General features: G+C 42.5%; 1 protein-coding gene across 2 annotated transcripts in view; it reads right to left on the reverse strand.

Moving 5' to 3' along the window:
* Nucleotides 1–21656, reverse strand: part of ARHGAP10 (Rho GTPase activating protein 10) — a 317186-nt gene extending 295530 nt beyond the window's left edge. For both annotated transcript variants that reach the window (XM_032855552.1, XM_032855553.1), the window contains exon 1: nucleotides 21408–21656. In XM_032855552.1, coding sequence (XP_032711443.1) covers nucleotides 21408–21561 — 154 coding nt within the window. In that variant the 5' untranslated portion in view covers nucleotides 21562–21656. The remainder of the gene's footprint in view (nucleotides 1–21407) is intronic.
* Nucleotides 21657–21737: the final 81 nt, after the last annotated feature.

Consider the following 21737-nt stretch of genomic DNA (forward strand, 5'->3'; position numbering starts at 1 on the left):
AGAATTGTGGGACTGCATGGGAATTTTGTAAAGTTATCATTTTGAAAGGATTTTAATATTTCTCCAGGAACCTTGTGCTATTATAAATCAATTAAAAGAATGTGCAACCTAACTGTGCAGCAAAATTGTTATTTTTGTCTTTTTTCTGTTAGTTTTCATTAAAGGAAACAAATTAAACACTAAAACCCCACCTTTATTCATGTATAACAATGAAAATTTACCCATACTATTTATCTCTATGTGGAAACAGACTAAACCAAAAACAACAACAACAAAAGTATGCAATGTTCAGCATATTAAGTAGAAACAATCATTAAGAAGTGACAACAGAAAGTCAACCCAAAAGAAATACCCTTCTGACAATAACCATGCTGAGCTTTCTCTGCATCCAGAGGCAGTTTGGAACCCTCGGAAGAATGGGCATGCTAGCCCAACTGTGCCCTAACTCCCCCTAGATCTGACTTCATGCTCCAAACATTTATCAACTGTAAACCAAAACTGCTTTTTCTTTTTTTTCAGGATTTTATTTACTTATTTGACAGAGAGAGATCACAAATAGGTAGAGAGGCAGGCAGAGAGAGAGGGGGAAGTAGGCTGCCTGCTGAACAGAGGGCCTGATGGTGCGGGGCTCAATCCCAGGGCCCTGAGATCATGACCTGAGTGGAAGAAAGAGGCTTAACCCACGGAGCCACCCAGGTGCCCCCAAAACAGCTTCCTAACCAGAAATACAGCAGCTTTTTACCTACTGAGCATTAGGATTTTCCTATTTTCATAAGATACAAAGTACTCAGTGGGAATTTGCAGAAGAGCTGGGATCGTAATACGATACAAAGTTACACAAGAAACTTCTGCCTCACATCAGTGATTCCAGAGCAGGACAGGAACTAAAGGGCCTGGATTCTCACATTATTATCTGTGTCTTCACTGGTGTCACCTAACCTCTCCAGAATTCAAGGACTTCCAACATCACAGGAGTCAAAAAGGCACTTACTCAAGCAAGTATTAATCCAAGACCTAAGAACCAGGTGTGGTGCTAGGCATTAGTAGAGCACCACAAGGAGACAGAACCCTCAAAGGATCTAGAGTTTACTGGAATCTAGAATGTGAGCAGGGTGAGGGGCAAAGCATTTAGAAATGTTCAGTCTTTATTAGGACCAGCAGTAGCAGACAAATGGAAACCCCCATCACAAACAATGTCACAACATCTTTATTCAATTCACTAATTTCTCTACTTTAATTTTTAAATGAAGCATCAGGAAGAAGGGCTTTCACACGTGTAAATTAAATTTCTAAGTCTCAAAATTTGCTCACTCTCATCCACATCTAAATTTTCCACATACATGAATATGACATGAGCATCATGAAAATAGTCTCAAAAGCAGAAAAAAAATCACCCTTTAAATATGACTTCCAAATTTACTTGTCCATTAATACTGCAAATAAATTTTTAAAATTACTACCATGTGGTGCCTAGGTGGCTCAATGGGTTAAAGCCTCTGCCTTCGGCTCAGGTCATGATCTCAGGGTCCTGGGATCAAGCCCTGCATCGGGCTCTCTGCTCAGCGCAAAGTCTGCTTCCTCCTCTCTCTCTCTGCCTGCCTCTCCGCCTATTTGTGATCTGTCTGTCAAATAAGTAAATAAAATCTTAAAAAAAAAAAAAAAAAGTAAAATTACTACCATGTAGGGCACCTGGGTGGCTCCGTGGGTCAAGCCCCACATTGGACTCTCTGCTCAGCAGGGAGCCTGCTTCCCCCCCCTTTCTCTCTGCCTGCCTCTCTGCCTACTTGTGATTGCTCGCTCTGTGTCGAATAAATAAATAAAAAACCTTTGAAAAAAATTACTACCATGTAAATTCAACACTATAAATGAACTTCAAGAAACCAACAGAGAAGACAAAGCAGATAGCTAAAGGGGCCACTTGGAACAAGTTTCCTCATCCGTAGAATACAAGGGTTTGGCATTCCTTCCAGTTCTGTGGCACATGGTTAGATGACGGGACTTTAATTCTAGCTTTTTATATGGAAACTGAAATTCATTATACTCAAGATTTATTAAAAAGCCCCAAAAGAGTTTTAAACTAACTACAATGTCTTCTTAATACTGTCTATGACTCTACACAAAATTCTTAAACTTCTGGGTAGCAAGCTCTTCCTGGGTGAACTAGGAAAAAATCTACTTCAGTGTAAATGCATTCAAAATACATCCCCAAAAAGAACGAAACTGCACCCAGAAAGAAAAGAAACAGTCATTGCTTGTGAAGGAAATAAGATGCCAATACAATTTGGGGCATAAAATAGCAACAAACATAAGCAAAGGTCCAAATTGGCATAAACAGTAAAGCATCCATTTCACAAAACAAAGTATTTCTTTCTCTTTAAGGGAAGAACTCCTACAGGCCTATCATGATAAGACAGGGAAGCTGAAAATGGCAACAGTATCAGGCTGTCAGAATGCATCAAACCCACACACCCTTAGGATCATTAACCATAACATTACTTTTAAAATTCTGCTTTGGTTAAAAAGCCAACAACATTAAGATTTTTCACTTCTTCTAATACAAGTAGAACTGTATGGCCACTATTCCAGAACATCTGAAAATGACCTCCTTTCCCATGACTTTTAATAACTTGAAGTTTCTATCACCTTCACAGAAATTTTTTTTCATTTCCTGAAGTGTGCTTTGGAGACATAACCGCACCACCTCGTGTCTTTATACAAGATAACACTGTAAATAAGACTTGTGAAATACTATGTCAATGGCAATAATGCATGTTGTGAAAACTACAGGCTTCAGAGACCGTGTGTAAGTGGCAGGGGCCACACAGCTTTCTGGGTAAGTGCCGTTGGGCAAGTAACTCAATCTATCTAAACCCAGGTTCCTAAGTTGCAAAATGGTATTCGCACTAAGAATGAGTGCACCAAATAAGACTAAGAAAAGTAAATGTTAATTCATGTGAGAGGCTTACATACTTATACAGTAAGTGCTAAAAATGAACAATAAATAAAAACATACTATCTGCTACTACCACAACTACCAGTATTATCCTTACTCTTAGTAAGCTTCTACGTTTTAGGACATCTCAGTTATTATTTTCTGACAGCTCAACTGATAATTATGAAGCAAATTAAAGCAAAATCTAGTATCTCCAACTTAAAACAGTAACCTACTCACTGCTGTTTTAAATTGAAGATATCTTACGTGCACCTTCATTTAAACAAATCCAACAGATAGAAATGGATATTCACATACACATCCCAAAAATAGGATGGGAGAAGACTATTCCTTTTAAAGGAATCATCACTCATTCCTCTTAAATAATAAACACAGTTTGGTGACATCTAAACTATGATTAGATTATATACACACACATAATGGAACCCACAGAGCTGATTATATAGTAATTCCATTCCAACTTTCCTTCCTAATGTAAATTCTGAGTTTGGGTGCACATTCAATAAACCCATCACAGTCTGGCACGCCTCACTCTAAGGTGCCCTCCATCACCTTCCACAGGTCAAATCCTCACCGGTGCACTAGCTTCCATCAGGGAACCCACTCTCTCCCTGCTCCTTTCTATTTTGTTCTCACCGCATACATTAAACTGAGGAAGTACATTTACTCAAATCTACACACTCAGCTTTAAAGCTTTTGAAATGAAAACTTCAAAGTCCCAAAACTTAAAGGTCTTTACAAAGTTGCCTCTTTGTTCTCTGGACAAAGAAGCACTTTTTAAACCCGTTTGTTCCATGATTGTCGAGATAAATCAGTACTGCAGACACCCATAGACCAGGCCAAAAGGCAGTGCACGGTCTTAAAGCCAACAAAAACTGTTAACTGTGGTTAAGTGATACATCCGGTTTCTGGATGTAGGACTGCTCATCAACAATTTTGCATCGCCATATAAGCCTTTTAGACAGTAACAATTAAGACACAGCAGTCAATTCTCAAAGATTTCAGAGTTTACATCATAAATGTGCAATTTAACCATCACAATTCCCCTAAACTAGCAATGAAAAGAAAATAGTCCAAGTAGGTCACTTACCTACTTTCAAATCTTTTTTTTTTTTTTAAGATTTATTTATTTTACAGAGATCACAAGTAGGCCGAGAGGCAGGCAGGGGTGGGGAGAGGGAGGACAGGCTCCCCACTGAGCAGAGAGCCCGATGTGGGGCTCGATCCCAGAACCCTGGGATCATGACCCAAGCCGAAGGCAGAGGCTTTAACCCACTGAGCACCCAGGCGCCCCCTAAATATTTGCTTTAAATACTATCCAGCATGCACAATAAAATGGAGACAAGGGAAATATTTCCAGAGACTATCAGACAATTCAGAAGAAAATAAATTTATTGGGACAAGTTTTCCAGTGGCTTACAGGATTATCTCAATTGATTTCAAACAAAATTAAGGTTGGAATATATACAAAAAGAAAAAACACCTGCTCTAATTTCTGTTCAAGAAAATTTTTCTTTCCTTAAAAGGAAAAAAGAATGTAAAATTGCTCAATCTACTGTGTGAGATAAATTATACTCACAAACATCAGTTCTTCTTAGCAATACTTTATTTCTCCAAAACTAAACGGAAGCACTATACCAGTGCAAGAAATTTCAATTAAGCCAGCAAATTACGATTTAATCTTTAAAATATTTTCTTGGGCTATCACAAATTAAAATGTTATAAATATTAGCTGTTAGTCTAAGCCTTTTCCACAGTGATCAAAAGAAGTGTCACAGTCACTCCGTATTTTAGAGGTAAATTATAGGAAGGCACAGACACTAACTGCCTCACTGTATCAACAACCTTAACCTTGTATCCAGGCAAGTCACACTTGATTTCTAGCCTCTCATCTCTCCTGCCCTTTTCAATTTTGATTTAAAGGAATCAACCAAGCAATGGGAAAAACAGAAGTCAACCTTACTCTTTTTTTTTTTTTCTTATCATATATTTCCTTTTTTTTTTTTTTTTTTAAGATTTTATTTACTTATTTGAGAGAGTGAGCTTGTACAAGCAGGGGGAACAGCAGGCAGGAGAGGGAGAAACAGGCTCCCCACTGAGCAGGGAACCCAATGCTGGGCTCAATCCCAGGACTTTGAGATGACAACTTCAACCAAAGGCTTACTGACTAAGCCACCCAGGTGCCCAAAACTTATTTTTTTTTTTTTAATTTATTTGAGAGAGAAAAAGAAAGCAGGGGGAGAGGCAGAGGGAGAGGGAGAGAATCCCAACTCCCTGCTGAGCACAGAGCCCAAAGCAGGGCTCTATCCCATGACCCTGAGATCATGACCTGAGCAGAAACCAAGAGTCAGATGCCTAACCACCTGAGCCACCCAGGTGCCCAAGGGCAAACTTATTCTATCTTCTCACAGCCCTCATTTGCCCCATGAAGCCCCTAGGCCCAGATCAAAATAGGTCTAGAAGTCACTTTTTTTTCCTTTTTTTTGACAGAACAATCACAAGTAGGCAGAGAGAGAGGAAGAAGCAGGCTCCCCGCTGAGCAGAGAGCCCGATGTGGGGCTCGATCCCAGGACCCTGGGATCATGACCTGAGCCAAAGGCAAAGGCTTTAACCCACTGAGCCACCCAGGTGTCCCTAGAAGTCACTTTCAAAAATGTAAGTTCTCTTACATATTAGCTGTCTGCTTCTTTTCCAGCATTCTACAAATCCCTTTGCTATGAACCTTAGCGTTCTGGTAAAGCAATTACTTGCTGCCTGCTTCTTCACCCCAGTGGGGGCACAGAACTCAGCTGGCCCAAGTATACCATCTGCTGTGCTCAGTGGTGGCTCCAGGCTGGGCAAGTGACCCAGGACTGATAGGGCCTTTAGGGAAGGCAACCACAGGTCCAGGTTTTCCCTGGGACAATCCCAGTTTATCCCTGTTGCTCTGGCATCATTTTATTCTCGAAAAAGTGTTTTGTTAGACTATTTGGTCAGTTCCTCAGCCACAGCACAATTAACAGAGCTGGGCCATTCTTTGTTCCGGGGGGGCTGTCTAGCGCATTGTGGGACACTCACCAGCACTCCGTCACTGGCCTCTACCACCAGATGCCAGTAGCACCTCCCAATCAGGACAACCAAACATGTATCCAGGGAGGTCAAATTCATCCATTTGAGAACAAGTCCTCTAAGGAAAAGGAGTCACTGTCATCTAAAATTCCCAGAGCAATAAGAAAGATAGACTTAAGCTATTACCACCATGCAAAGAGTGCCCATTTGAGGGTCAAGCCAATGGAGGGAAATGCCCGAGATATGAAGAGTGACCTGATGACACTGTAGGAACCCCAGGACTCAGGTGTACCTAAAGCAAGCCCCACTCCTCAGACTTCACTTATGTGAGCCCAGAAATCTCTTTTTTGCTTCAACGATTCTAACTGGATTTCTCTCACTTGCAACTGAAAGAAATGAATAAGGATATACAGCCTGTTTTATGTCAAAGATGTAAGCTGTCAAAAAAGAAAAAGGGCTCTGGGGCGCCTGGGTGGCTCCATGGGTTAAAGCCTCTGCTTTCAGCTCAGGTCATGGTCCCAGGGTCCTGGGATCAAGCCCCGCAATGGGCTATCTACTCAGCAGGGAGTCTGCTTCCCTCTCTCTCTGCCTGCCTCTCTGTCTACTTGTGATCTCGGTCTGTCAAATAAATAAATAAAATTTTTTAAAAAAATTTTTTAAAAAAGAAAAAGAAAAAGGGCTCACGGGGCGCCTGGTTGGTTCAGTCAGTTAAGTGTCTAACTTCAGCTCAGGTCATGATCTCAGGGTCCTGGGAATGAGCCCTGTGTTGGGCATCCTGCTCAGCAAGGAGTCTGCTTCTCCTTCCCCCTCCCCCTCCGTCCCTTCCCCACTGATGTTCAAGCTCTCTCTGACAAATAAAATGTTTAAAAAAAAAAAAAAAAAAAAGAAGACAGAAAGAAAGAAAAAGAATTCAGATTAATTCTGAACCCTATCCTATACTTTCCACAAAAAGAGACCATGAACTCTAGTTCTAGGGACACAAGCAATGAACTTCTGCACTAAGGTCCTAGAGTCCCTCCCTTTGAAGAGCCTGAGAACCTCCGCACCTCACCTCCAGGGGCACAGTGTGTCTATATTCAGTGCGACCAGGCCTAAAGAAAGAGTGGTCCCATCTGCACACCACTGCATCTGAAAAGTTACAGTCATTGGAAACAGTTCTTTCTTCTAGAATCATTCCTAAACTTGTTAGAACCTAAGCAGATAGCTAGAAAAGAGGACAAAAAGATCTTTTTAGATTGCTGATAATTACATTTTAAACTCTTACAGGTTCTATTCCTCCTCCTCTCTTGGACAAAAAAGCAAAAATCTGAAGTCCTAGAGTCTCTTCCTAGATGTTGCCAGAGGCATGGTCTTCTCTGTAGGCATCTAAAAAGAACCAGCATGATTCCACGGAGATAAAACAGAAAAATCAGCAGTGTCACTCCGTGAAAAAGAAAAAGGTGTTTTCATTTAATATGTGAAACACACACACACACACAAGTTTAAAGACTGAATAAAGTATTCAACTTTAAGTGCCATCAGAATAAAAGTCTGGAATTGAGGCATTTGTTAATGTCGATGATGTTTATCCAGACGTTTTATCCCTACCTTTTCTCCCCATACACCTACCATTACCTTGTCTCAGTTTAATGTCTAGATTCCACCCACCCACCCCCATTTCAAACAGACTACGAAATGAAAGTCTTACAAGTCATGTATTATTTATTAACCAGAAAAAGAATGTGGTGGAGGAGAAATTAAAACACAGTTAACTACTAGAAACTATCTTGTCATCTACCTCACAGAGAAAATAAATCTACTGGTAATAATTTCCTCAAAGTCTTCAACAAATCAATAAATTTATTTATTTTCCACCCCTCTTTTCCACCCCTTCCAATATTGAAGTAGATGAAGGGTGTGGTCCTGCCTTCACCTGGGCTCTGAATCCCATTTTCTATAGGCAGAAAGAAGTACGTTTTAGTCTGGAATACTCCCTGAATCTTCAGTCTCTCCTCTCTGTTGGATATTGTCCTCAGCATGTTCAAATCTCACCCATTAACCAAGAGTTTGGGAGAGCTATCCATACTATGAGCTCATTATTTCCCTTACACCCTCCCTCTCAACCCTCTATGTCAGGGTCTCATCCCTACTGTGACATAAACTAAATCTCCCAGTTACTACCAATGTCACTGTCCTTTTTTTTTCCCCCAGGATAACATACAGTGTCATATTAGTTTCAGGTGTACCATATAGTGATTCAACACTTCCACAGATTACTTGGTGTTCTTCAGGACAAATGTACTTTTTTTTTTTTTTAAAAGATTTCATTTATTGGGCGCCTGGGTGGCTCAGTGGGTTAAGCCGCTGCCTTCGGCTCAGGTCATGATCTCAGGGTCCTGGGATCGAGTCCCGCATCGGGCTCTCTGCTCAGCAGGGAGCCTGCTTCTCTCTCTCTCTCTCTCTCTCTCTCTCTCTCTGCCTGCCTCTCTGTCTACTTATGATATCTCTCTGTCGAATAAATAAATAAAATCTTAAAAAAAAAAAAAAAAGATTGTGTTTTTAAAAAAAAAAAAAAGATTTCATTTATTTATTTGATAGACAGAGATCACAAGTAGGCAGAGAGGCAGGCAGAGAGAGAGGAGGAAGCAGGCTCCCTGCCAAGCAGAAAGCCCGACGCGGGGCTCCATCACAGGACCCTGGGATCATGACCTGAGCCGAAGGCAGAGGCTTTAACCCACTGAGCCACCCAGGCGCCCCAAGGACAAATGTACTCTTAATCTCTGTAACCTATGTCCCCCATTCTCCTACCCACCTCCCTTCTGGTAACCATCAGTCTGCTCTCAATGGTTGAGAGTCTTTTTGTTTGACCAATGACACTGCCTTAATGCAATGTCACCTGTACTGCTGGTACTGGTTTCTCTTTGTAAAATTACCTTTTTGCCTCCCTCCTACTTTCTGCATGACATGTGCAACCCTCACCAGATTTTCCATCTCCTCCCTCCCCCTACCCCATCGTTACTGCTCTCAAATCTCCTTCTCAAGCTCTTCTTCTATCCACCCTTTAAAATTTGTATTCCTGGGGTGCCTGGCGGGGCTCAGTCAGTTAAGCATCGGCCTTCTGCTCAGGTCCTGGAATCCTGGGATCTATCCCCACGTCGGGCTCTCTGCTTAGCACCACCCTCTTCCCCACCACCACCCAACCCCTGCTTGTGATCTCTCTCGTTTGCTCTCTCTCTCTCAAATCAATAAAATATTTTAAAAAATTAAATTAAAAAAAAAAAAAAGAGTCATATTCCCCAGGATTTGCCCAGGCTCCCTGTCTTCTCACTTTACATTCCTTCTTCGGGCAGGTTTGCTGTTACACGGTGTCCTTTCCTATCTATATGCTGTGTCTCCAGAATCTTTACCTTCAGCTTTATGCCGTGTTCCTGAAATACATACTTATAAAAGCAGCAAACTACTGAATGTGTCTACTGGATAGCTGAGAAGCACCTCAGTCTCAACATATCCAATCCAAAAATGTCTCCTCTCTCCCACAGAACCTGTTCCTCTAGCTGGACTGCCTCAGAGAATAGCACCCAACTGCCCAGGGCAGGAACTGAGGAATCACCCTGGGTGCCTCCTTCCTCAACCCCCACACCCAACCACCCACCACAGTCTGCAGCCTCTGTATTCTCCTCCTCGAGAATCTGCCTCTTTTGCTACCAAAGTCTCTGCCCTAGAGGAGCGACCTCCCAACCTCCAGGTCCCCTTTCCTCAAATTCACTCTCACAACCACTGCCTGCCAGACAAACTTCTCAAATGCAATTCCAATGATGCCAATCCCCTGCTGGAAATGTTTCCATCACCTCCTACTGTGCTTCAAATGAAGTGTGAAGACCTCCTTAACGGCTTCAGCAGGCCCTTCCCAACCCTGCACCTGTCCACTCTGCAGCCCCATTGTTCTCACTGTGCTCCTGCCCCACTCCCAGCCCACCGGTGGTGCTGCTCCACCAACCATGTAGCACACGATCTCTCTGGCCTCCAGTCCTCTTGCATGCATTTGACCATGCTTGAAGAACCCTTCTTCCCTCTCCTCAGCATGGAAAGCTCCTAGCTTCCCTGTGGCCTCAGCTTAGAAGTTGCTACTCTCTTGAAGTCTTGACTCCCTAGATAGACCTAACAAGGGACATAGCATCCCAATCTTACTCAACAGAGTGACAAGACTTAATTAATCTTCCATCTCCCCCACTAGAACTCTGACTTCTGCACAGATACACAAGGTCTTTGTTCATTGCTAAACCTCTAGCAACTTGCCCACAATAGGTGGGGTTTAATGACTTCGGAGGACACTTTGTCCCCTCTGTCATAAATGAGGTTATTATAGTGATGATGGTGAATAGATTTTTAATTTTTTTTTTCCTATGCTTAGCAAACACATTCAGGGGTCATTATGAATCCGTTTTCTAAGTGCTTTGGAAATAATTAACTAATTTAATTCTAGCAACATTTAGGGAGATAAAACACTACCCACATTCTACAGAAGAGGAAATTAAGGCACAAAGGAGTTAAACAAGTTGTCCAAGATCACACAGTAAATCTGACATCAAAGACCATGCTCTTCAATATTTTTGCTATGCTGCCTTTGACCTGCATTTCACGAAAGAAAAACAAAACTATCTGTCACAGTGACAGAAGTCCTATCTGCCAGATTCTCCAATAAAAGTAATGACATGTCAATGACACTCCACTCCCTTGTACTTCTTTGGCTTGTCCCCAGAACTTTCAAGCAAAGAGCTTAGTAATACACTGTATTTCAACATGCTATTACAGCTGGTTTCTTCTATTTCATAAATGTGAGGCCTATATTCAGCCCTATACTTCAAAATACTGTTAGCCTGAAAAAGAAAGGAAAATGTATTCACAGACTATTTCTACTATCTCTACCGGTAAAGCCACAACTATGTCCAAGTTCAACAAAAGGAAGTCAGAATGGTGCTCTTTTGCTGACAGCTCCTAACAGGGACCAGACACAATTCTGAGATCCTTTACTATGGAGTACTAGGATTAAATAATGCCACCCCATCAGACAGAGTTCCTACTATCTCCACTTTACTAATAACGAAACAGAAAGTGAGATGGGATCCCTGGTTAAGTGTCTGCCTTTGACTCAGGTCATGATCCCAGGGCCCTGGGATCAAGCCCCGCATCAGGATCCCTGCTCAGTGGGGAGTCTGCTTCTCCTTCTGCCACTCTCCTCCTGCTCGTGCTCTCTTACTCTCTCTCTGACGAATAAATAAAATCTTTAAAAAGTTGGGGGGGGGGGGGAGAAAGTGAGGCACTGAGGGTTTAAGTAATTTGCCCAAAGTCTCATTTGTCCAAAGTCTACCAGTCTACACTACTAAGAAGTAGGGGAGCCAACTTTACAGTTAGAGATAAACACATTCATCTTTTTAGAGAGTATTAAACATCCTGTATTCAGACCTGAAGTGACCTTACTCTGGCCAAATGGATTTCCTCCAGCCACACACCTCACCATGACTCGCTCACTCCCAGACAGTGGCAGAACACACACCTTGATACCCAAGGGCAGACAGTGCCCATGGGTGAACAAGCCAACAAGGAAGGAAAAAATCACACTCACCATTGAAATATCAAGTGGCACAGGATTAACATCTTCCTCAGGAAACACAGGGAGGAAATTCTAGTTCAACCAGAGAGGCAGGTCTCCAGCAGGAGGAACAAGGGTGTGATACTGGTAGAGCTTAGGACCTAGAGATGCCTGCCCTTAGAATGTAAAGTGTCAGGGGATTTTCAGCATGTGTGTGTTTGTTTAAAAGACAGGGATGTCGAGTCTTCCTCATCACAAAAGTATCCCCTTGGCGAGTCTACAAATTATGTTCCTATATTATGATAATCAAATAAAGCAGGCTGTGGTTCCCGTTGCTTTGAGGGCTATCGCAAAATACCAACCAATCCCTGCCTAAAAATCATGTTCATCTGACCTAACTAGACTGACAGTTACCAGAGGTCTTACTGCACACTGTGTTTACGAATATAAATTTTTTCCTCCAGATACCAATATCCGAAGTCTGATTTCAAGGAAGTAAAATGGCCTTAAATTTTGTGATTCAGACCAGTGACTGAAACTTAAACTGGTTTGCTCCGATTATCCAGACTAAGCTGATAATTTATCAAAAAGAAATTTTACCCAAGGACTTCAAAATTCATGGGCACATTATCTGCAGATTGTTGTCAAAGCCACTGTTTTAAAGTTTATAAAATTAATTACAATAAGGATTTCATGCTGCATAAATTCTCTAATAAGTTGCCTGGCAATCAAAAAATGCATGAATATATGACACATCATAGAACATCTTATATTTTTATATAACATCTACAAAACATCAATTAACAAAGTCTTCTAAAACACAGTTTGGAGGAAAAACAGGTAGAACTAAATGAAATAGAGCTATGCATGTATCCACACGGGTAAATCTCACAAATATGAAATTGAGGGAAAAAAAGAAGTTGAACATATAGTATCAGAACCATTATATAAAGTCTAAAAACATGCTATTATCTAAGAATTCGTACATATATATTAAAATGTCTAGAAAAAATAAACACCAGATCTGAGATAGCTGCTACTGTTTAGGAAGAAGGACAGGTTGCTACTGGGGAGAGGCAGATAGTAAGCTTTTTTCTAAACTAAGATGTAAATACAGAAATGTTTATTCTGAGATTCTTTATACACACACACACACAGCATAGTTTTAACGAGTTAAGAATAGAGCTATTTCCATATGTTTCTCCACTAACATTTACAACCACTTGTATCTTAATGAAAAAACATGTTACTTGAAAGACAATTTATACAGTGTGCTTTCAATGAGTTAAGAACACAGCTATTCCTATATGCTTCTGCACATGTTTACAAAAACTTGCATCTTAATGAAACAAGATGTTAGCTGAAGGACACAATTACACACACTGTAGTTATTATGAGATTCTCTATATTTTTTTATATTTCTAAACTATCTCATAATTTTGGTAAGCAAAAAAGCCTAATGCCAAAATATAAGAACAAAATGAAAATGTATTCTACTAAAGGGTGGGAGAAGGAATGGGAAGCAAAGGAAGGAGGAGGGAGTGGAGATTAAGAGACAGAGACTGCTGGGAAGGAAATGATACTGTTCTAAGGAAAGATTTGAACGTAATTGATTCTAAATCAACCAATATCTGAATGCCTATACTTATTATACAAACTAGAAGCCACTTTTATTCATGATAATCATCCCAGGAGGCCTGAAATTGTGTCAATCGTGATCCTTGTGCTGAGCTAATAAGAACAGTCTCTCCACTGGATCATGAAATATACACACATTCCAGATAACCAAGATTTATCATAATAACTTCCCTTAACACAAGACCACAGATCGCTTCTCGGCCTTTTGGCTAAGATCAAGTGTAACACAAGACCACAGTTACACCCCTTTATGGGGCCAGCTAATGATTGTGGTTAAGGCTTTCAGAGTCAGACAAAAGTGGGTTCACATTCCAGCTCCTCCACTGACAAACTGTGTGATTTGAACAAGCTTTCACATTGTACCTACTCACTGCCACATACAGTCAGCAATCACTTAAAGCATAATTTATGGTAACCTAGCACACTACCCAGTGTTTTTATCCTTCAAAATTCTTGCTTATGACCCAAGAAATAAACAAAATCATAAGGTGATAAATAGCTATTAGAGTCACAAACTCCTAACAGCCTCTTTGGGAATTTGCTGAGGAGACTTGGAGGATTCTTTCATAGAGAATGAACAGGATTACCTAACAGGTCCTCAGTACAGCCCTCTTAGAAAGGTCTCTGACTCCCCTTTCTCATTGTGAATTTCTCATTGTGAATTTCCGATAGCAGACACAAACACTGTCCATTACTTGTTAGGGTTTCCTGCAGATTAAACACTAACATTAGTATCCTCTAAAAGTATCACTATAATTGTTAAGTCTCCTCATTGATGTTATCATCTCAGTACCTTGAACACAGCTCTGTTACCCTCAACTCCTCCTTACCAGTCCTCTAGCTGCTGACTGCTTGAGCCTCACATGCAGGGGCTCATGAGATCTACAGCAGCCTTACTGACACCCTCTCCATCTTCAAATCCTTGTGAATTGGAAATAAATTCTGAAGAATATTTTTCCAAGATACCATTTAGCTTTGATTCATCAACTTATTTTCCAGATTTTTCAGTATCCTGCACTACATTCAAACGTTGGAAGCCTTCTCAGAGTTTGACAAATTTGGGTCTCTTTTTCGTCACTGCTAATAAGGATATGAACCCATATGCTCTTAAGGGTAATAAGCACCAAAAGGTTACATACTAGTCACTAGGCCAAGTAGCCATTCTTCAGACAAGAAAAGGACCTTGATATTAAAACATGTACCTGCAATTTAGATAATACATCGTAAGTGTTAACATTTCACATCCGAATGTTTATTCTAAATGCTTTTTATGTATTAACTCATTTAATCCAATGAGCAACCCTATACAGTGGATAGTATTAAAATCTCCATTTTATAGGAGACAACATAGAGAAAAGCTAAGTAACTTGACCAGGACCCCACTGTCAGTGAGTGGTCGAGGTAGGATAAGGACCCAGAAAGACCAGTACCCTCAACCTGTGCTCTTAATCTTCTAAACTGTACTGTATCATCGGCTACTTTAAAAATTAAAACATAAAAATGTCCTCCTGACTTTCCCTCTTCCAAAAGTCAATAAAGCTCCCTAGCCCCCACCAAAATAACTAACCAGAAGGGAGGTAGTCAGAAGACGCCCACCAGATGGGAGGGCAGGGAAAAGGCAAAGGGAAAAGTCAAAGTAAGACATGGAGAACATTGGATGACTAACCCATAAAACATTCTAAATGAACATGGCTGGCCAGTGGAGACCTCTAAACAGAAACTATTCTATAAGGGCACCTGAGTGGCTCAGTTGGTTAAGCGTCTGTCTTCGACTCAGGTCATGCTCTCAGGGTCCTGGGATCAAGCCCTGCATCAGGCTCTCCACTCAGTGGGGAGCCTGATTCTCCCTCTTCTCCGCCCCCCGCTTCTGCTTCTCCCCCTGCTTGTTCTCTCTAATAAATAAATAAATAAATAAAATCTTAACCAAAAAAAAAAAAAAAAAAAAAACTATTCTCTATGGAATCAAGGACTACCCGTAGTGAGTAAAGTATATGAAGCTTTAAAGCCTGTCTGGGTCCACATCCTAGCTCCAGTCTGATAGTTTTTCTACAGCAAGTCTGCATTCACCCTGGAGACTGGCCGACCTTACTAAAACCCCAAGTGAGAGCTGAAGATTTATCCAGGAGATGCCCTGAACTGTTGGTGATTTCTTTGTGACAAAAATACATATGAGTATTCTTTTCCATTCAGGGAAAAATTATATTTGTAATTTGTCAACTTTTTAAGTAACATTTCTATACCTCCCTAAATTCCACTCAATAGCAGCATCAGCATGAAATTTACAATTATACTCCTTCAATTACACTCCATCAAAACTGGGGTATGAAAAAAACCTGGGGTATGAAGTAGCAAAAAACACAATTCAAACTGGCTTAGGTCCTTTAACAACATATCCAGAGCTGGGCTTTTGACATAGAACAATCTTTGGCTCCCACAATGATGTCAAAAACCCAGATACACTTACCTCTTTGCTCCACAGTCCTTACCTTGGCTCCACTAATCGGTCCCAAGATGGTGGTAGCGCTCCAGGCAACACAATCACATATCACAGAAGAGTAAAGAAGCTTTTCGGCTTTTTTTTTAAAAGATTTTATTTATTTGACAGAGAAAGACACAGTGAGAAAGGGAACACAAGCAGGGGGAGTGGCAGAGGATGAAGCAGGCCTCCCACTGATCAGGGAGCCCGATGTGGGGCTCGATCCCAGGACACTGGGATCATGACCAGAGATGAAAGCAGACACTTAACAACTGAGCCACCCAGAAGCCCCTTGGCTTTTTTTTTTTTTTTCCCTTAAGATTTATATATTTGAGAGAAAGAGAGAGAGCACACGAGTGGGAGGAGCAGAGGGAGAGGGAGAATCTCAAGCAGTCTCCCAGCTAAGCACAGAGCCTGACACGGGGCTCGATCCCACAACCCTGAGATCATGACCTGCGCCAAAACCAAGAGTCAGACGCTCAACCAACACTGCCACCCAAGCACCCCAAAAGCCGTTTTTATGAGTCTCCTCACAAAAAAGGAAATATTTTTCAAAGTCTCCAGCAGCCTTCCTATCATGTCTCACTGGCTAGAACTGAGATATAGCCTCATTCTTAAACCAGTCACCAGTCCAGAAAATAAGTTCAACATAACTGAGTTAGAGTTCTGCGACTCTTAACCCTGACCACATGTCTTTATAGCCACCCAGGTGATTCTAAAGATCAGCTGGGCCTGAAAAACTGAGTTAAACTAATTGGAATTACCTGCAATCACCCTTCCCTGTGTCTCCTGAGAAAAGGTATAGACACCTGAACAAAATTCAGATAGTCAGAGAAGAATAATGTTGGTTGGGCAAACAATAGAGTTACACCAACCCCTCTATATGTGTGTCTGCAAAACACTTTCACACCATTTTATTTAATCCTCAGACTGGGCTTTCCGCAATAGTCCCATTTTACAAATAAGGAAACTGAGGCTCAAGTTGGCAAAGTGAAATTCTTTTAAGTCTTCCAAACTTCTATATATTCCAATTCAATAGCAACTTGGGAAATTTCCCCTAAAAGGGATTATCGCATGAACAATTCCTCTGAAACATTTAACATAAAGAAAGCAAAAAGGAACTTTTATGTTGTCCTAAAGAAAGCAAGGCAAAAATCAAGGAAATATTAAATAGCAAAGCAAAGATTAAAATACCAAGGTCTAAAAAAAGTACTAAAACCAAGACTTGGAAGACTCCAATCCTAGGATTGGGTGCCTCTAACACCCTTCTCCATATCTGTGCTAAAAGCAGGCTCACTTATGAAGGGCTCTCCAGCTTAACACACATCAAGAGAGCTAGACAATCTAAGCTTACTAAAGAACATTTTATATAACTGTGTAAGTGTTTAATAACTGTAAGGACTATTTGCTTTAAAAAAATTTTTTTCCCTGGGACGCCTGGGTGGCTCAGTGGGTTAAGCCGCTGCCTTCGGCTCAGGTCATGATCTCAGAGTCCTGGGATCGAGCCCCGCATCGGGCTCTCTGCTCAGCAGGGAGCCTGCTTCCTCCTCTCTCTCTGCCTGCCTCTCTGCCTGCTTGTGATCTCTCTGTCAAATAAATAAATAAAATCTTTAAAAAAAAAAAAATTTTTTTTCCCTCTGAAAACAGAATGAATTCTCTCAAGACTACCTAATGTAAAATTTGTGAGAAAAGCATATCTGATCTATTTCTGTTCCTGGCAAATAAGCTAAACATTTCTATGAATCATAAGCATTTGAAACTATACAGACAACACATGAAAGGCTTACAAAAGGAAAGACTGTATTAAAAGAGGACACTCGTTATTCTAGGAAAGGAAAGGCGTGAAAAAGAAAAAAGACCAAAAAATCAATTTAAACAAAGACTCCATTGAACTGAGTGAATGATCTCCAAATGTACCACATAAATCAGTGATCCCAGACTTCTCTGTAGCTCCCGCCTACCCCCACTATTATGTCCACCCTACACACAGATGTCAAATCCTGTATCAAAATCAACTCTTTCCCCTTATGTCAGCCTTCTGCTGACAAACCTCAGTGATTCTCCACAGGATAAAGTCCACATTCCTCACCTCGATTTTACGACCCTCCATAATCTGAAACTGACCTCTCCCTTCATCTCATTCCTAACTGGTCTCCTCATGGTCCTTAAGCACTGTGGTGTTCCAGTTTCTTCTCAGCTGTTTTCAACCTGACAAGTTCTACAAGGTTCTAGTCCTTCCTTAAAACAAGTGCCCAAATTGCCAGTCACATGTCTTTATTCTAACCTATAACAAACTCTTGTTTCTGGCAAAGTTAGAATACTTGCTCGTCACTATATTTTTAAACTTTTATTTATTTTTAACATTTATTTACGGGGTGCCTGTGTGGCTCAGGTCATGATCTCAGGGTCCTGGGATCAAGCCCAAAGTCGGGCTCCCTGCTCATCAGGAAGCCTGCTTCTCCCTCTCCCGCTCCCCCTACTTGTGCTCTCTCTCTCCCTCTCTCTTGCTCTGTCAAATAAATAAATAAAATCTCTAAAAAAAAATAAAAAGAAAAAAAAATTTGCTTATTTGAAAGAGCGAGCATGCACATGCAGCGGGGGAGGGGGTTGGGAGGAGAAGGAGAGAATCTCTAGCAGACTCTGTGCTGACTCAACACGGGGCTCAATCCCAGGACCCTGAGACCATGACCTGAGCCCAAACCAAGAGTCAGTCACTTAATGACTGAGCCACCCAGGCACCCCTTAACCTTTTAATATGTGTGTGTCTGCGTATCCTTTAAGAAATCAGCACATTGCTACAGGAGTTCAAACACATTCCCTAAATTGGGCTGAATTCAACTACATGATAAACTCAAGGACAAGGGTTTCTGTCTTATTACCTCTTTGTATCTCAATCCCAATATTTAATGAATCATAGATGCTAAATATGTGCTGATTGCTGCATCACTCAACTCAGCAGTAAGCCTTCAAGTCCCACAGAGCCACCTCCAATTTCTTTAAATATTTATGGAATACTCAAAGCATCATGACATCAAAACTACATAAAGCCAACAAGTATTTAGTGCATGCAGGAGACATCTTACAGGGCAATTAAAAACAAATCACTTAAACTCACAATTCTGAAAATGCACCAAATGCCATTTAGGCACAACGGAATATAAGACACCTGAAAATATAATCAGTCTGACCCAGGTGATTGCTGTTCTTTCTGCAGCTCCTCTCCCCACCTTACAGCCTTCCTTGACTTCTTGACTCGAAGATATTCGATAGAAAGGCTCAACTGGTTAGGCAAATGACTGACCTACACTGCAATTTCCAAACACTGCAGAACCTTACCAGTACCTCTAAGAAGTAGGACAAGAGAAACCGAACACAAAATAATTGACCTGTTCAGCTGTCATGTGGCCAGGGCCTAACCAACAGGAAAGGTGAATTAAACACAGGTGTCCTGACTTAAGTCAGGTGCTTGTAATCTTTGATATGAACTAGAACTACACTTTGAGGAGCAAGTTGGGCAAATGCAGGGTCTTCCTAACTGGCCTAAAGCATGTGAACAAAAGCTGTATTTTTGTTGCCTTCTGGGAAGGACTTTAAGTTAATCAAATATAATGAGAAAAAAGATACTTTCAGTTTGCTTTTTTTTTTTTTTTTTTAAGATTTTATTTACTTATTTGACAGACAGAGATCACAAGTAGGCAGAGAGGCAGGCAGAGAGAGAGGGAGAAGCAGGCTCCCCGCTGAGCAGAGAGCCAGACTCAGGGCTCAATACCAGGACCCTGGGATCTGACCTGAGCCGAAGGCAGAGGCTTAACCCACTGAGCCACCCAGGTGCCCCCTCGGGTTGCTCTCTTAATCATGATTATAAATTATGTTCCTTATGGTAAAGGACAAGAATCAAAAGGAGTAAGACAGCAGTTGACAAATTCAAGAAAGTCTACATTCTGGGGAGGAAGGCTGACAGCTGGCCCCCCAGATGCACCAGCTGCTGCTGGAACACCAGGCATGTGTCCTGTTGGCAGAAAAGCTTACATGCAGTCACATAAATAGCTTTCTACCAGTGGCCAAACTCGCTTTGCCATCTGCCTCTCCCCATACCAAAGGCTCTCTCCTTGTCATCCTAACTCCAGAGGGAGCTGCTACAGCCAGTAAGAGAGAAGGTACACTCCCCCAGCCAGTGACACTGGTTAACACCAAGTACAGAGGAAGGAGATCTCTCCCTCATGTTCTCAGGGGCGCTCACATGTACAAACACACACACACACACACACACACACACACACACACAAACTGCCTTTCTCACTCCTGCCTACATATTTATAACCCCTCCCAACTTCCTACCCAACACACATACCTAATACCAAGACGCTGGACAGCCATCAACCAAATAAGCCCACTTGTCACATATCCCGAACAAAGTGATTCCCAATCCTCATTTTGCATCACCAACAAGGTCACAGAACATCATCCAGACACCATCCAGAGCAGTGAATTGCTTCCAGAATTACAGGGATGGCTCACTAAATTCTTCACATTAAAACTTATTTCAACTCATTCATTAAATGAATATTTACTGTTCCAGGCACTGTGCTGGGTTCTTGAGACAGTTTTATTCAGTATATTTTAATCTTCCTTAATACAAAATGGTGGTAGAGGGGAGAGTGATATGGAGTATTTTTCCTAGAGGTGATGTCTGCAAACAAGTGTACAAGGGACTAACTCCAAAGCTGGGAATTACTGAACTGAGAAACTAGAAAAGTGGTAAAGACCCTAACAATACAGACTTGTGAGGCTGGGTACTGCCCCGTTCCTCGTCTGCTGTCTTAAGAGGACACTCAGAGGCATCCTCAGAAGGGTTGTGGACTACAGGTGTGCTCAGGCCGCCCAGCTCCTCACTGGAGCTAAGGCTCCCCGCCTCACCCTCCACCCCCATCCAGCAACATCACCAACTCGGTGTTTCAGCAAGAATTTTAGACCTTCTCCCTCCTAGACTATCCTCAGATACAGATGTTATCTACGGAGATCTATTTCCCCGGTGGCCACTTCCTAGTTTTTCAAAAAGCAGAAAAGAACCAGGGAGGAAGGCATCAAGCCCGACGTGGGTGGAATTCCCTAGTTGCAGGCAACGCTGGCTCTGGCCAAAGGGTAGGCTGCCTGCTCACCTTTTCAAGTCCCAATCTTTGAACCCTCCCCAGCGCAGGAGGGAAAGAATGTGCGGAAAGCAGCACAACGCCAGGAGAACTTTCTGGTTTAGCACAGTGGAGGATCCGGGCCGAAACTATCCGAAAAGATCAGAAAATAATAGGGTAAGGGTGCAGTTGAAGGGACTTTTGAGTAAATCACGGAGCAGGTTTTCAAAGAATCCCCAGGAAAGTCCTCTGGATAGGTCACGAGGCAAAACTAGTGAAACTGAGCTTTAGGGCGCAATCCCACCTGACCTCGGGCGGGTGGGACAGGAACTGCAGGCGCCGAGGGGTACCCGGCTGCGGGCGGCGCTCTCCCACGCACAGCTCCTGCCTCTGGCCGCTGCTAAAGCACTAGGGACGGGAAAGGGGACTCGCCACCCGCTGCTTGGGGAGGGCAGGAGAAAGCCCGGGGCCTCCTAGTCCCCAGTCTCCCGTTCCGCGGCCGGCTGACCCCGGGCACGCTACTGCCCGTCTCCCTCCCGCAGAGGCTCCTCCCGGCCTCGCCGCTCCGCAGCCTGCCCGCGCCCACGTCCCTCTTACTTTTGGTTGCTGCGATGAGGTTCTTCCCGTCCTTGATGAGCTCTTTTATGAACTTGTTGGTCCTCTCGAGCTCCGCTTCATGGGCGCGGATCCTCTCCCTGAACCACGGGCTGTCCAGGTAGCAGTCGCTGAACTCCAGGGGCTGCAGCCCCATGACTGCCGCGGTCCGCCGCCCGCCCGCCGCGCACTACAGCCGGAGCCGGGCTGCTGAGCCGTGGCCAGGTACGGGGCGCGCGGGAAGGAAGTCCCGGAGAGATGCGCGGCCCCGGGCGAGCGCCGCACGGACGTGTCCCTCGGAGCTGAGCCGCCGAGGCGAGCGAGAACCGCGGC

The sequence above is a fragment of the Lontra canadensis genome, unplaced genomic scaffold (genome assembly GCF_010015895.1).
Source record: "Lontra canadensis isolate GAN:19392208 unplaced genomic scaffold, GSC_riverotter_1.0 scaffold10, whole genome shotgun sequence".
Lineage (NCBI taxonomy): Eukaryota > Metazoa > Chordata > Mammalia > Carnivora > Mustelidae > Lontra > Lontra canadensis.